The sequence below is a fragment of the Nomascus leucogenys genome, chromosome 3 (assembly GCF_006542625.1).
Source record: "Nomascus leucogenys isolate Asia chromosome 3, Asia_NLE_v1, whole genome shotgun sequence".
Classification (NCBI taxonomy): Eukaryota; Metazoa; Chordata; class Mammalia; order Primates; family Hylobatidae; genus Nomascus; species Nomascus leucogenys.
The window spans coordinates 37,203,650-37,217,168 of record NC_044383.1 but is presented as its reverse complement, the minus strand read 5'-3'; the positions used below and the strand labels follow the sequence as shown (position 1 = coordinate 37,217,168).

Sequence of the window (13,519 nt, the reverse complement as noted above, 5' to 3'; positions counted from 1 at the left end):
AGGGCCTGCACAATACAGTCATTGCTCCATATTCGGCAATTAGCATTGCTCAGCTCCCAGCAAGTCCCCTCCTTCCTTCCCTCCCTCCTTTCCCTGAGGTTGCCACCTTCTCGACCAGTGCCTTCCAGACTCCACACAGGCCTCCTTACCTGGCTGGATGTTTTCCCTGATGATGGTGACATGTTGGTCTCTGTCTGGCCGGGTGTGTTCATGCCAAAACCCAACCACATGGCCCAGCTCGTGAGCCACAATGCCAAACTTGTCACAGTTCTTCCCAATGGATATGGCCTGTGGGCCTCCTCCTCGGCGCCCAACATAGGAGCAACAGCTGGACAATTGCGGGAATACCCAGGTCAGCAGGTCAGAAGACATTCAGAGCAAGAGGCAAGTCCCCCCTCCCACTCTGTATGTGTGTGCGTGTATGCATGTAAAAGAAACAGAATTTCAGGTCGGGTGCAGTGGCTTACGCCTGTAATCCCAGAACTTTGGGAGGCCGAGGTGGGCGGATCACCTGAGGTCAAGAGTTTGAGACCTGCCTGGCCAACATGGTGAAACCCTGTCTCTACTGAAAATACAAAAATTAGCCAGGTGTGGTGGTGTGTGCCTGTAATCCCAGCTACTGGGGAGGTTGAGGCAGGAGAACTGCTTGAACCCCGGAGGCAGAGGTTGCAGTGAGCCAAGATCACGCCACTGCACTCTAGCCTAGATAACAAGAGTGAAACACCATCTCAAAAAAAAAAAAAAGAAAAGAAAAGAAACAGAATTTCAGAGGTGAAAGTGCTCTCATTGTCCAACTTCCCACCCAATGACCCAATGCAGAAATTCCCTCCAAAAATGGTTCTTGAGCTTTTTGTGGTTATGAATCTTCTTGAAAAGCCGACAAAAGATATGGTCTGTCTCTGACATAAAGTCCATACCATACTCCACCCCTCCACCTGCAAGGTGCTGGAGTTCCTGCTGGGCCATTTTTAATGAAAAGGAGAAGAGTCAGGGGAAGAAGGCAGATGAGTGTCTATAACGCATGCAACTTGGTGTCATTATCAGAGGAGCCTTAGAGATGACTCCCTTCTGGGCACGATCATTTTTTTCAAATAATATTTATATATATTTTTGTAATACTAAAATTTATTTCATCAGTCTTCTACTAATGTACATCTGGGCTGTAACTCTAGTTTTTGCTATTTTAACAAGGCCTCGGGGGAGAGGATGACAAGCAAAACAAATAAAAACAGCAAATGAAACAAAGAAATGGTAGCGTAAATTTCTACCAATGGGATTCATGGATAAAAGGATATGTGCATTTGAAATTTTAATAGATACTGTCAAATTGCACTCCCAAAATGTTGTCTGTTTATATACTCACTAGTAAGATATTAAAAGCCCCTTTCTCTTTACCTAAAAGAAAGGAAATCAGTCTATTGAAGAGATATCCGCACTCTCATGTTTGTTGCAGCACTGTTCATGATAGCTAAGATTTGGAAGCAACGTAAGTGTCCATCAGCAGTTGAATGGATAAAGAAAATGTGTACACACAGAAAATATGTACAAGCACACAATGGAGTACTATTCAGCCATAAAAAAGAATGAGATCCTGTCATTTGCAACAACAGGAATGGAACTGGAGATCATTAGGTTAAGTGAAATACGCCGGGCACAGAAAGACAAACATCATATGTTCTTACTTATTTGTGGTAGCTAAAACTTAAAACAATTGAACTCATGCAGATAGAGACTAGAAGGACGGTTACTGGAGGCTGGAAAAATAGTGGGGGACTGGTGGGGAAGGTGGAGATGGTTAATGGGTAAAGAAAAAAAAATGAAAGCATGAATAATATATATCATTTGACCAAAAAACAGAGTGACTATAGTCAATAATAACTTAATTGTACATTTAAAAATAACTAAAAGAGTGTAACTGGATTGTTTGTAAGACAAAGGATAAATGCTTGAGGGGAGAGATACCCCATTCTCCATGATGTGATTATTTCACATTGCATGCCTGTATCGAAACATCTCGGGTACCCAACAAATATATACACCTACTGTTTACTCACAGAAGCTAAAAAAATGTTGAAGTCCTATTTCCCTCATCCTGGCCAACATTGGTTTTATCAAACTATTTTTGCCAATTGGATAGGTAAAAAATGGGATTTCACTGCATTGAGGCTGGATAGTTTTTCACATATTTTAAGTGACATTTTTATTTTTTTTCTGTGAACTATGTGATCACCTCTTACCCCTGTTTTCTTCTGGGTTGTCCATTTTTTTATGATTGACATTTAAGAACGCTTTGTAAATTAGGGAAACTAGTCAAGGGTGTTGCAAGTATTTTGCTCACTTTGTTAGTTTTCATTTGACTTTGTTTTTGTGTATTGCTTTGTTTTCTTTTTGCATTATAAAAGTTTTTAATATTAGTATTATAAAATGTCTTCATTTTCTTATGTGCTGCTTAGAAAGGTCATCCATATTTCAAGATTATAAATAAAATCTACTCTTGTTTCCTTCTTATACTCTTGGATTTTTTCTTTCTTCCAGTTTTTTTTTTTTTTCACAGAGTTATCTAAATTACCCCAATATTCAAATATCCCAATTGACTAATTGATCTTTCTCCCACTCATTTAAAATGTTACCCAAATTTGTGTATAGGTATATTCATTTTGGACCCTTTTTTGTATATATCTATTTTTCCCTTAAGTTTCAAACTGTTTTGTTATTATCTTCCCTTTGCATTTTAATATTCTGCATGTTTGGTTAGACCATTAGATAGCTACCTCTGTCATTACTGTTTTCTCTCTCTCTCTGTCTCTCTCTCTCTCTCTCTCTCTCATTATTTCTACATGGTTGTTCCTCCAGATAAACTCTAGTATCATTTGTTCAAGTTCTAAAAATATGTATGCATACATACACATGTACGTATATATCTATAAATGTTGGTGTTTAAATCAGAAAGGCATGAATGTACAGCTTATTTTAGGGAGTTCTGACATCATTACTATGTTGAGTATCCCTACACCAGGAAGCAATATGCTTTCTATTTTTACTTTTTTTTTTTTAGGTTCCTGAGAGTTTTAGCATTTTCTTCCTATAGGTCTGGCACATTTATGTTTAGTCTTAGATATAGTATCTATTATGTTTCTATTAAAGTTGTGATTTTTTCCCCTCATAAAAGTGTATCAAACTATTTCATGTATAAAGAACAGCAGTCACCTATTTTTGTTAATTAATTAATTTTGTGGTCACTTAATAGAGTCTCCTTGTTTTTCTAACAGCTTTTCAATTGATATTCTGGGGTTTCTAGACAGACAATCACATTACCTCCCATCAGTGCAAACATTGCCTTGTTCCTGCCAATATTCACAGTGTTTCTTTCTTTCTCTTGTCTAATTTATATTAATTAGTAATTCCAAAACAATGCTAAATAATTGTGGTAACCCTAAACATCTTAAACTTGTTCATGATTTTAACTAAAATTAAATGCTTCTAGAAGTATCATCGACAAACATGATACTGGCTTTTGGTTGGAAGTTATTTATATAAATGTATATTTATACTTATATATATATAATGCAAGAATCTATCCTTGACATCTATTTCTGTGCTACCTTGGTTACTTCTTTAAAACAAAAACTGCATGTTGTATTGTACAGGTGCCTTTTAGCATCTATTGAGGTATGAATATAGCTTCTCTTCTTTGACCAATCAATCTTGGGAATAGATTTCCTAATGTTGAACTAATCTTGTATTCCCCAGATAAATGTATTTGGCAGCCTCCTCTTCTTTTCTTCTACTGCTGAATTCTACATGCTAACATTTTATTTAGGATTTTGCATGGCTATTCACATGTGAGATGAGTCTATAATTTTTTCTTTCTTATCTTTTTTATGATGTTTTCCTTTCTTTCTCTATTTATTTGGTGCCATCCTTTTCATTTCAAGGTAGCAATGCCATAACAGTTCCTCAAAAGTAATTTGAAAGCATTCATCTTTCTCTATGCTCTAAAAAGTTTAAGTATACCAGAATAATCTGTTTTTGAAGTTTTGAAAGAATTCACCTGTGAAACTCTGGTCTGGTGCTTTGTGGGGGATGGCTTTTTCCCTCCGTTCTTCAATTTCATTCAAAGTTCTTGGTCTGTACCAGTACTTTATTTTTACGTTGAAGACTTTCACATTATCCACATTTTCACCCTTCTTGCCCTAGAGTTTTGCAAACTACTCCTTTGTGATTCTGCTGAATCTGTGGCTATTTCTCCCATTTTCATTTCTAATCTTATGTATTTCTATGTGATCATATTTTGTCTCAATTAAACTAACAAGTGGTTTATCTATTGTTTTCTGTTTGTTTGTTTATTCAAATAATTTACTCTTGAATTTGTTAGCCCTATAATGTTTCACCTTGTCTGTTTCCTTATGCTCTCCTTAGGTTTATTTTGTTGTGGTGGTGGTGGTGGGTTGTATTTATTTTTACTAGCTTCTTTGAATTGAATATTTCATTGTCACTATTGTCAACGGGTGATGTGGATATTTAAGTCTGTGGGTTTTTGTCCGGACATAGCTTTAGCTATATCTCTTTTATTTTGAACCATAGGGCTTTCATTATCTAGACATTCTGCAATTTTAATCTTGCTGTTTTTATGACCTAAGAGCCATAAAAATGGAAGCATGGGGGGACTTTTAACTTACCAGCTAATGTTTATTCTATTTTTGTTATTATGTTATGTCCAGTTTCACTGCTTTGCAATCAGAAAATATCTTAATGCTATTTCTGCCTTTTAGAATTCGTTAAGATGTTCTTAATGCTTAATAGATGGGCATTTAAAAAATGTGTTATGAGGTTATAGAATCTGATAGACCTATAGAATCAACTCTATTAACTGTATTTTTCAAATCCTCTGTGAATCTCTACTTATTTTTTGGTCAACATGACACTGACTTACTTGGGCTGACAGAAATGAATTAAGTCTCGGGCTACTGAGCATTTCTGTCAATTTCCCCTTGAATTCCCTGGGGCTTGTTTTATGACCTTGATGCTATGCTATTTGGTGCAAGAAGATTTATGACAGTTATATTCTCACCATCGCTTATACCCTTTCTCATTATAAAGTGTCTCAGCTTTTGTTTTAACATTTTCTGACTTTAAAAACAAAAACAACAAAACAATGAAAACCTAGTCAATGACTAAAATTGTGATCCCAGCTTTCTTTTTGTTAGCATTTACCTGTATGGCTTCTTTCCCTTTACTTTTAAACCTCTCTAGGTTGTTTTCTTCAGTAATCATCTTACATATAGACCATGTAGTTGGGTTTGGTTTTTTGTTTTGTTTTGGTTTTTTTTTTTTGAGATGGAGTTTTGCTCTTGTTGCCCAGGCTGGAGTGCAATGGCGAGATCTTGGCTCACTGCAACCTCTGATTCCCAGCTCCAAGCGATTCTCCTGTCTCAGCCTCCCAAGTAGCTGGGATTACAGGCATGTGCCACCACAGCCGGCTAATTTTGTATTTTTAGTAGAGACGGGGTTTCACCATGTTGGTCAGGCTGTTCTGGAACTCCCGACCTCAGGTGATCTGCCCGTGTCGGCCTCCCAAACTGCTGGGATTACAGGCGTGAGCCACCACTCCCGGCCGGGTTTGGGTTTTTGATCCAACATGAGAACCTTTTTCTTTCAGTAGGAAAGTATATCATACATATTTATTAACGTAACAGGTAACTTTAGTCATAAGCCAGTCATTTTATTATATATTATGTTTTCTGAAGGAAGTTTGTAAGCCTGTAGAGTCCCTCAAATTAAATGCAAAATTTTACATACATATTCATCTATTCTTGAAGAAGGAAAGCCCACCGCTTCATCAGATTCCAAATGGGGACACAAACCCCAAGAGGTTAAGAACCACTGCCTTAAGTCTTCACGTGACACACCACCAGTTCTTCTGTTGCTCTCCTAGGGGCAGGACCCCTCGTCTTCATGGAGTCTCCTGGAATCTTCCTTTTGATCCACCAGCTTTGCCACTGGATTGTAATTTCACCGAGGGCAGAAAGTTTCTAGCAAACCCTGGACACCTCTAAATAACAGCTCATTGGAAATACTTAGGTTTACAGAGAAAACTCAAGACTCATGAGCCATCCGACTGATTCTGCAGAGGTGGCCTCGCTTTCGTTTACTTACCCACAGGTTCTGTAACTGAATACAATAAAGCTTTCCTCATCGGTCCTTTCTATGAAGGTCACACAGGTGTGCTTCTCCCAGTGTCTCATGGCCTGCTTAAAAATGGCCCTCTGGCTCCCTGAAACAACAGGGCAAGCACTCGACTTCAATGATGGGTCCATACTTTCTTTAGATGCTTTTTTTTTTTTTTTTTTTTGAGACGGAGTTTTGCCTTTGTTGCCCAGGCTGGAGTGCAATGGCATGATCTCGGCTCACTGCAACTTCTGCCTCTCGGGTTCAAGCGATTCTCTTGCCTCAGCCTCCCCAGCAGCTGAAATTACAGGCATGTGCCACCACGCCTGGCTAATTTTGTATTTTTAGTAGAGATGGGGTTTCTCCATGTTGGTCAGGCTGGTCTCGACTCCTGACCTCAGGTGATCTGCCAGCCTTGGCCTCCCAAAGTGCTGGGATTACAGGCGTGAGCCAGGACACCCAGCCTCCTTAGACGCTTTAAAGCATGCTGAGTTAAGACAAAGGATGTTCCAACAATTAAAAAAAAAAAGATTGTTAATAATACTGTATTGTTTACTTGAAATTTGATAAAAGAACAGATTTTGTGTTCTCACCAGCCCCCCAGTGTAAGCATGGGTGGTGATGGATGTGTTAATTAATTTGATTATGGTGATCGAGACATAATATATCATATCTTCATGTTGTATACCTTGAATATATACAATTTTTATTTGTCAATTAAATATTTTCAAAAAAAAAAAAAGCTTGTTCAGAATAGAAATACTCCAGGAATTTTCAGGAATCAGGATTTCCCTTGCTAAAAACACAATATAACTTTTCTGAGTTGCCAAACCTAGAGAGTAGGAGTTTGTGGATTGGAAGGGAGGGTAAAAATAGATTTTCAAAATATCCTGGGCTTCCCAAATTTTCCTTTGTATTGAAAGTATTTTCCAAACTTTTACAAAACCTTATCCAGGTTTTTCGATTTGGAAACTGCAGGCTTTTGAAGTAGGGGGGAGTCAACTCCAGCTCACCAGCACTGCACTTCACCCCCTCATTTTCTTTTAGACCTGTAGGAGGGTGCTCCCATGCACTCTAAAATTTCCATTTGCATATATATCTGTGTACTTTTGCACGGGGTTTCAGTGTCTTGTGGGGAATCCTTGAGCCTAATTTTTCTTCCAGGCCTTTGAAAATAGGTGAATTTCATACTTTCTCTGAACCTGTCTTGGTATTTCCTTGAGTGGAAATTTGCTGAATAATAAAACTCCAGGCTGACAGTTACATATAGTCAGTCAGTTCTTTTCAAAATCTAGAAGGAAGACTGTTTAAATTTTCCTAGAAGCAATGAGAAGGATCTAGGAAAAAACAGTTGTCTGGGAAGTATGAAGGATGGTGGGAGTTGGAGGTCTGAGTTCTACAGGGCTCTCATTGCAAAACAAAAACAAAATTACAAGCAAAACAAAACAGCTGACATCACTTGCATGTTTGTCCCCTTCAAATCTCATTTTGAAACATAATCTCCAGTGTTGGAGGTGGGCCGGTGGGAGGTGTTTGGGTCATGGGGGTGGGTCCCTCAAGAAGGGCTTAGCGCCATCCCCTTGGTGAATGAGCTCTCGCTCTTGAGTTCATGAGAGATTTGGTTGTTTAAAAGTGTGTGGCACCTCCCCCACCTCTCTCTTGCTCCCACCCACCATGTGATGTTCTGGCTTCCTGTTGCCTTCCGCCATGATTGCAAGCTTCCTGAGGCCTCACCAGGAGCAGATGCTGCCACCATGCTTGTCAGACAGCCTGCAGAGCCGTGAGCCAAAACAAACTTCTTTTCCTTAGAAACTACCCAGCCTCAGGTATTCCTTTAGAGCAACACAAATGGACTAGCACAACAGTACTGGGGGAGGCTCCCATCATTGTCTACAGAATGTGGGGATGGTATCATATTGTTGTCCCCAAAAACATTCATATAGAATAAAGAATAACAACTGGGCATGGTGATTCATGTCTGTAATCCCAGCATTTTGGAAGGCCAAGGCAGGTGGATCCCTTAAGCTCAGGAGTTTGAGACCAGCCTGGGCAACTGGTGAAACCCTGTCTCTACAAACAATTAAGAAAAAAAAATTAGCTGGGTTTGGTGGCACGGGCTGTAGTCTCAGCTACTCAGGAGGCTAAAGTGGGAGGATCGCTTGAGCCTGGAAGGTTGAGGCTGCAGTGAGGCGTGATCATGCCACCGCACTGCAGCCTGGGCAGCAGAGTAAGACCCTGTCTCAAAAAAATAAAAGAAAGAAAGAAGAAACAAACAACAACAAAAAAAAATAGAATAACTTAGCTGTCCATTTTTTTCTGACATCTTGACATTTTTTGCTCAAATTGTTTATAGCTCAATCACTCACCAAAAATAGCAACCCTACTAATTACCTAATAACATGAAATACTTGGGTCAACAAAATTCCTATGTTAACTTTGATGAAAGTAATATAAATCTTTGGTCAGAAAAGCACACCAGATATGAAAGAACACAGTTAGGATACCAAGGAACAAAAGTCTGTAGCGGTTTATCATTTCTATTTTTTTCTTTAGACACTCACCTTTCTCTGCTGTGAGAACAGACCTCCTTGAGGGAAGGATGAAATCTTAGTCATCTTTTTTACCACCAATCCCTAATTAAGCACCTGGCACTAGGAAACCGTGGGTTAATGCTGCGGGAGCGAAAGGGAACTGCAGGAATTCCGCTGCCCTGCGGCTGAGGTCTTCACCGTTCCCTAACTTACTCATCAGCGATTCTCAGTGGCTTTGGCAAATCCTCAGGGAATCTGCCTTCATCAGCCACCTCTCAGAGTAGAGGTCACAGAGCCACAGGGAGGGGAAGGACTTGTAAGTGGCACTGAGAGCCTGGGAAAGTCTCTCGGTGTGGCTTGTCACCCAGGCTTTCCATTGACATTGGCTGCAGATACACAGTGGGCATATTTGCTACCTGCCTAGGATGTGCCGGGCCCTGGTCTAGGTGTTGGAGACATGGAAGCAGAAATGAGACAAAAAAAAAAAAAGACTGCTGCTCCCACAGAGCTTAGACAGAGACAAAAATAAATGAAACAGAAATAGAAGTAAAGAGTTCAGGTCATGGTAAGTGCTGCCAATGTTATAAAGCAGGGTTTGGGGACAGGGAGGCGCTGGCAGGGGGAGGGCGGAAGGCCTTCCTGTGATGTGTCCCTTGACATAAGACTCAAATGATAAGAAGAAGACAGCCATGCAAAGACCTAGGGAAAGGGCATCCAAGGGAGACAGAAAGCAAGTTCAAGTGTGAGTGCTCAGGGGCCTATGAGGTGGGCACGTCTTGGGATGGGCACATGGCTGGTGAGGCCAGGGCATAGAGATGAAGGATGGGAGAAGGGTAGAGAGGGTCAAAGGTCAGGCAGGAGAGGGACGGTGGGGTACTCGAGGGAGGGCATTACAGGCCCATGGTCAGGAATTTCATTCTAGTGGCAATGGGAAGCTGGGGATGATTCACATATTTTAAAGATAATATTAATATCAGATAATTACTAATTACTGTGTGCCAGGCACCACTCTAAGCGCTTTATCTATAGTAATCCATTTGATTCTCAAAACAACCAGATGGGGTAGAAGATATTATCATCCCCATATACAGAAGAGGGAACTGAGGCACAGAGAGGCTAATTTCCTCAGGGCATTTTGCTGGCAAGTGCTGGAGCTGAGATTTGGACCCAGGGAGTCGAGCCATGTCCACTGGTCCCTTTGGTCACTGAATGGAACACTGCTTGTGGGTAGTGGCAGGGAACCTCTGAGTCCAGGACGCTCATCCGGGCAGAGGACAGGGAAGCTAACCATGTGCAGTTGCTCAGGGACTTTCTTCTATGCGGAGGGCTTGTCCTCAAACAGTCATCATGCAAACCCCGCTTATCCTTCAAGGTCCTTCCAGGTCACTCCCCACATGAAGCATCGGGAGCAAGGTAACCAACTTTGAGGACATAGCCCCAACAGAGATTGCAATTTCCCCAGGACTGGTGGGCCAGGCCTTGCCAGCAAGAGGTGGGTACTATCTATAGGCCTGCTGCGGTCCCAAACATCTGCTCCATCCCACCCGGGTCCTTCCTAGAAAGACTGTCTCAACCCAGGGAGACAAAGCACCCTGACCCAAAGCAGGCCTTGTCTGTGGCTACTGACCAGTGAAGTTCCCTCCAATGACGTAGGGGATGACTCCTCCAGGCCATATCCTCTCTGTCCTTGAGGTTGTGGCTCTTCGGACCCGGGGAGAGGTCTCGGCTGCGGCATGTGAGGTCCCAGGGCTGTGCAAGAGTGTGGTATTCTCCTGGCCATCTGCAAGACAGTCAGGTTAATATTGACTTTGCCGTTTGATTCCTCCTGTGAATTATGGCTGAGGTTGTATTATCCATGATTCCAAAAAGGGGGTATTAAAACATGTTCCAAAGGGGCTATTTCATCAGTTCAGGGTTTGGAAGCCCTGGGTGGCAGTTTTCCAGATGGGGGAAGAGTACGCGTAGTAAACGTACCGGGCTGTGAAGGGAGTGGGTTTGGCTTGTCTGAGGCCTTGAGAGAGGTCACATGGGGCCACAGAATCAAATGGGTAGGGATACTTCACAGCTCTTCGGGTGGGGCTGAGGTTGGGGTGCACTTTCTGCTCAGAATCACAAGCATTTGGGGAACAAACTGGGTCAATCTCTTGCCTTGATCCAATATGGTCAGTGTTGCATATTTCGAAATAATTTGGCCAGTATAACAAGGAGAGTGAACCTGTCTATGACACTGGAAAAATTATGTATAAGAAAAACTCTGGAAAAAGCAGACCCTCTTAAAACCCCCAACTCTTGGCATCTGTACCCTTAAGACAGGAGTGTGGGAAACACAAGGAGGTTCGATGGAAGGTTCTGAGTCCACGCATTGGGCCTCCTGCAATGGCAGAGGTAGGTAGGTGGAATAGAACGCTGAAATCCATGGACACCAGTCACTGAATCTGCATGCATTTCATTCACCAGTCAGATAATTTAAAATTTTGTTTTCAGTCGGCTTGCTTAGAATCCCTCATTATTCTAACTTGGAGCATTTTCACTCTGGTTTTTATACTTTTTCCCCTAAAAATCAGGTTTTGTTTTTGCAGACTCTTTTCTTTGTTTTTGTTTATTTATTTATTTATTTATTTATTTATTTATTGAGATGGAGTCTCACTCTATCACCCAGGTTGCAGTGGTGTGATCTCAGCTCACTGCAACTTCCACCTCCTGGGTTCAAGCGATTCTCCTGCTTCAGCCTCCTGAGTAGCTGGTGTAACAGGTGGAAGCCACCATGCCTGGCTAATTTTTGTATTTTACTAGAGATGGGGTTTCATCATGTTGACCAGGCTGGTCTCAAACTCCAGACCTCAAGTGATCCGCCCGCCTAGGCCTCCCAAAGTGCTAGGATTACAGGTGTGAGCCACCATGCCTGGCCAATTCTTTTCACTTTTCTTTATCACATTAATGTTATTTACTTTACTACTTCCTTCTATTTTCACTTGTTTTATGCTGACATTTCCTTCCTAGCTTTTTTCTCTCTTATTTAAAAAAATTGAGATAGAATTCACTCACCATATTTAGCCTTTTAAAGTATACCATTCAGTGGCTTTTAGTATTTTCACAAAGTCGTGAAACCATCACCATTATCTAATTCTACAGTATTTTCATCACTCCAAAGAGAAACTTTGTACTCATTAACAGTCACTCCCCATCTCTCCCTTCCCCGAGACCTTGGCAACCAGTAATCAACTTTGTTTCTATGAATTTGCCTATTCTGGATATTTCCTAGAGATGGAATCACACCGCATGTGGCCTTTTGTGTCTGGCTTCTTTCACTTGGCATGTTTTCAAGGATCACTCATGTTGTAGTATGAATCAGTTCTTCATTTTATGGGTGAGTAATATTCCATTGTATGCACATACCACATTTTGTTTATCTGTTCTTCAGTGGGTGAACATTTAGGTTATTTCCACTCTTTGGCTGTTAGGAATAATGTTTCTATGAACATTCATGTACACATTTTTGTGGACATAGTTTTTTCATTTCTCTTGGGTACATGCCTAGGGGTGGAATTGCTTGGTCATACGGTAACTCTATGTTGAACCTTTTGAGAAACTACCAGACTGTTTTTCAAAACATTGGCAACATTTTACATTCCCACCAGCAATACACCAGGTTCCAATGTCTCCACATCCTCGTTAACACTTGTGATTGTCAATCTTTTTTATTATAGTCATCCTAATGGTGTGAAGCAGAATCTCATTTTGGTTTTGATTTTCATTTCCCCAATGACTAATGATGTTGAACATCTCTTCCATGTACTTGGTGGTCATTTGTGTATCTTCTTCAGAGAAATATCTATTCAAATTATTTATTCATTTCCTTTTTTTTTCTTTTTTTTTTTTTTTGAGACGGAGTCTTGCTCTGTTGCCCAGGCTGGAGTACAGTGGCATGATCTCAGCTCACTGCAACCTCTGCCTCCCGGGTTCATGCCATTCTCCTGCCTCAGCCTCCCGAGTAGCTGGGACTACAGGTGCCCACCACCACGCCCAGCTAATTTTTTGTATTTTTAGTAGAAATGAGGTTTCACCGTGTTCACCAGGATGGTCTCAATCTCCTGACCTCGTGATCTGCCTGCCTCAGCCTCCCAAAATGCTGGGATTACAGGCATGAGCCTCTTTTATTGTTGTGTTATGATTAGTCTTTATATATTCTAGATACCAGGCTCTTGTCAGATACATAATTTCCAAATCTTTCTTCCATTCTGTAGGTTGTCTTTTCACTTTTATAATAGTGTCCTTTGAAGCACAAATGTTTTGAATGAAGTCCAATTTATCTATGATCTTCTTTTGTTGCTTGTGCTTTTGGTGTCATATCTTAGAAACCATAGCCTAATTCAAGATCACAAAGATTTATACATATGTTTTATTCCGACAGTTTTACAGTTTTAGCTCTTATATCTAGGTCTTTGATCCATTTTTAGTTAATTTTTGTATATGGTGTGAGGTAGGGCTCCAACTTCACTCTTTAGTATGTAAACATCTAACTGTCCTAGGACCATTTGTAGAAAAGACTAGTTTTTCTCCATGGAATTGTCTTGGTGCTCTTGTCCAAAATCAACTGGCTATCCTTTCCTAGCTTCTCGAGTTGAATACTTGGCACATTAATTTTACATCTCTCTTATAAATATTAACATTTTCAAGGCTAAATTTCTCTCTGACGTCTTTTCCTGTGTCTCACATTTTGAAATGTACATTTTCAATGTTAGATATTGATACATTCTTTAAGTTCCATTTAGACTTTCTTCTTTGACCTCTGAATTATTTCAAAGTATGGGTTTTAATTT

The 13,519-nt window shown here is 40.6% G+C and overlaps 1 protein-coding gene across 1 annotated transcript in view; it reads right to left on the bottom strand.

Moving 5' to 3' along the window:
* The window catches only part of TLL2 (tolloid like 2), a 148,121-nt gene that overhangs the window by 55,452 nt on the left and 79,150 nt on the right, over positions 1–13,519 (bottom strand). Inside the window, exons 4-6 of the mRNA XM_003255270.4 lie at positions 10,327–10,479; positions 6,157–6,274; positions 150–328 (exon numbers count right to left, since the gene is read on the bottom strand). Of these exons, the coding sequence (XP_003255318.2) occupies positions 150–328; positions 6,157–6,274; positions 10,327–10,479 (450 nt within the window). The remainder of the gene's footprint in view (positions 1–149; positions 329–6,156; positions 6,275–10,326; positions 10,480–13,519) is intronic.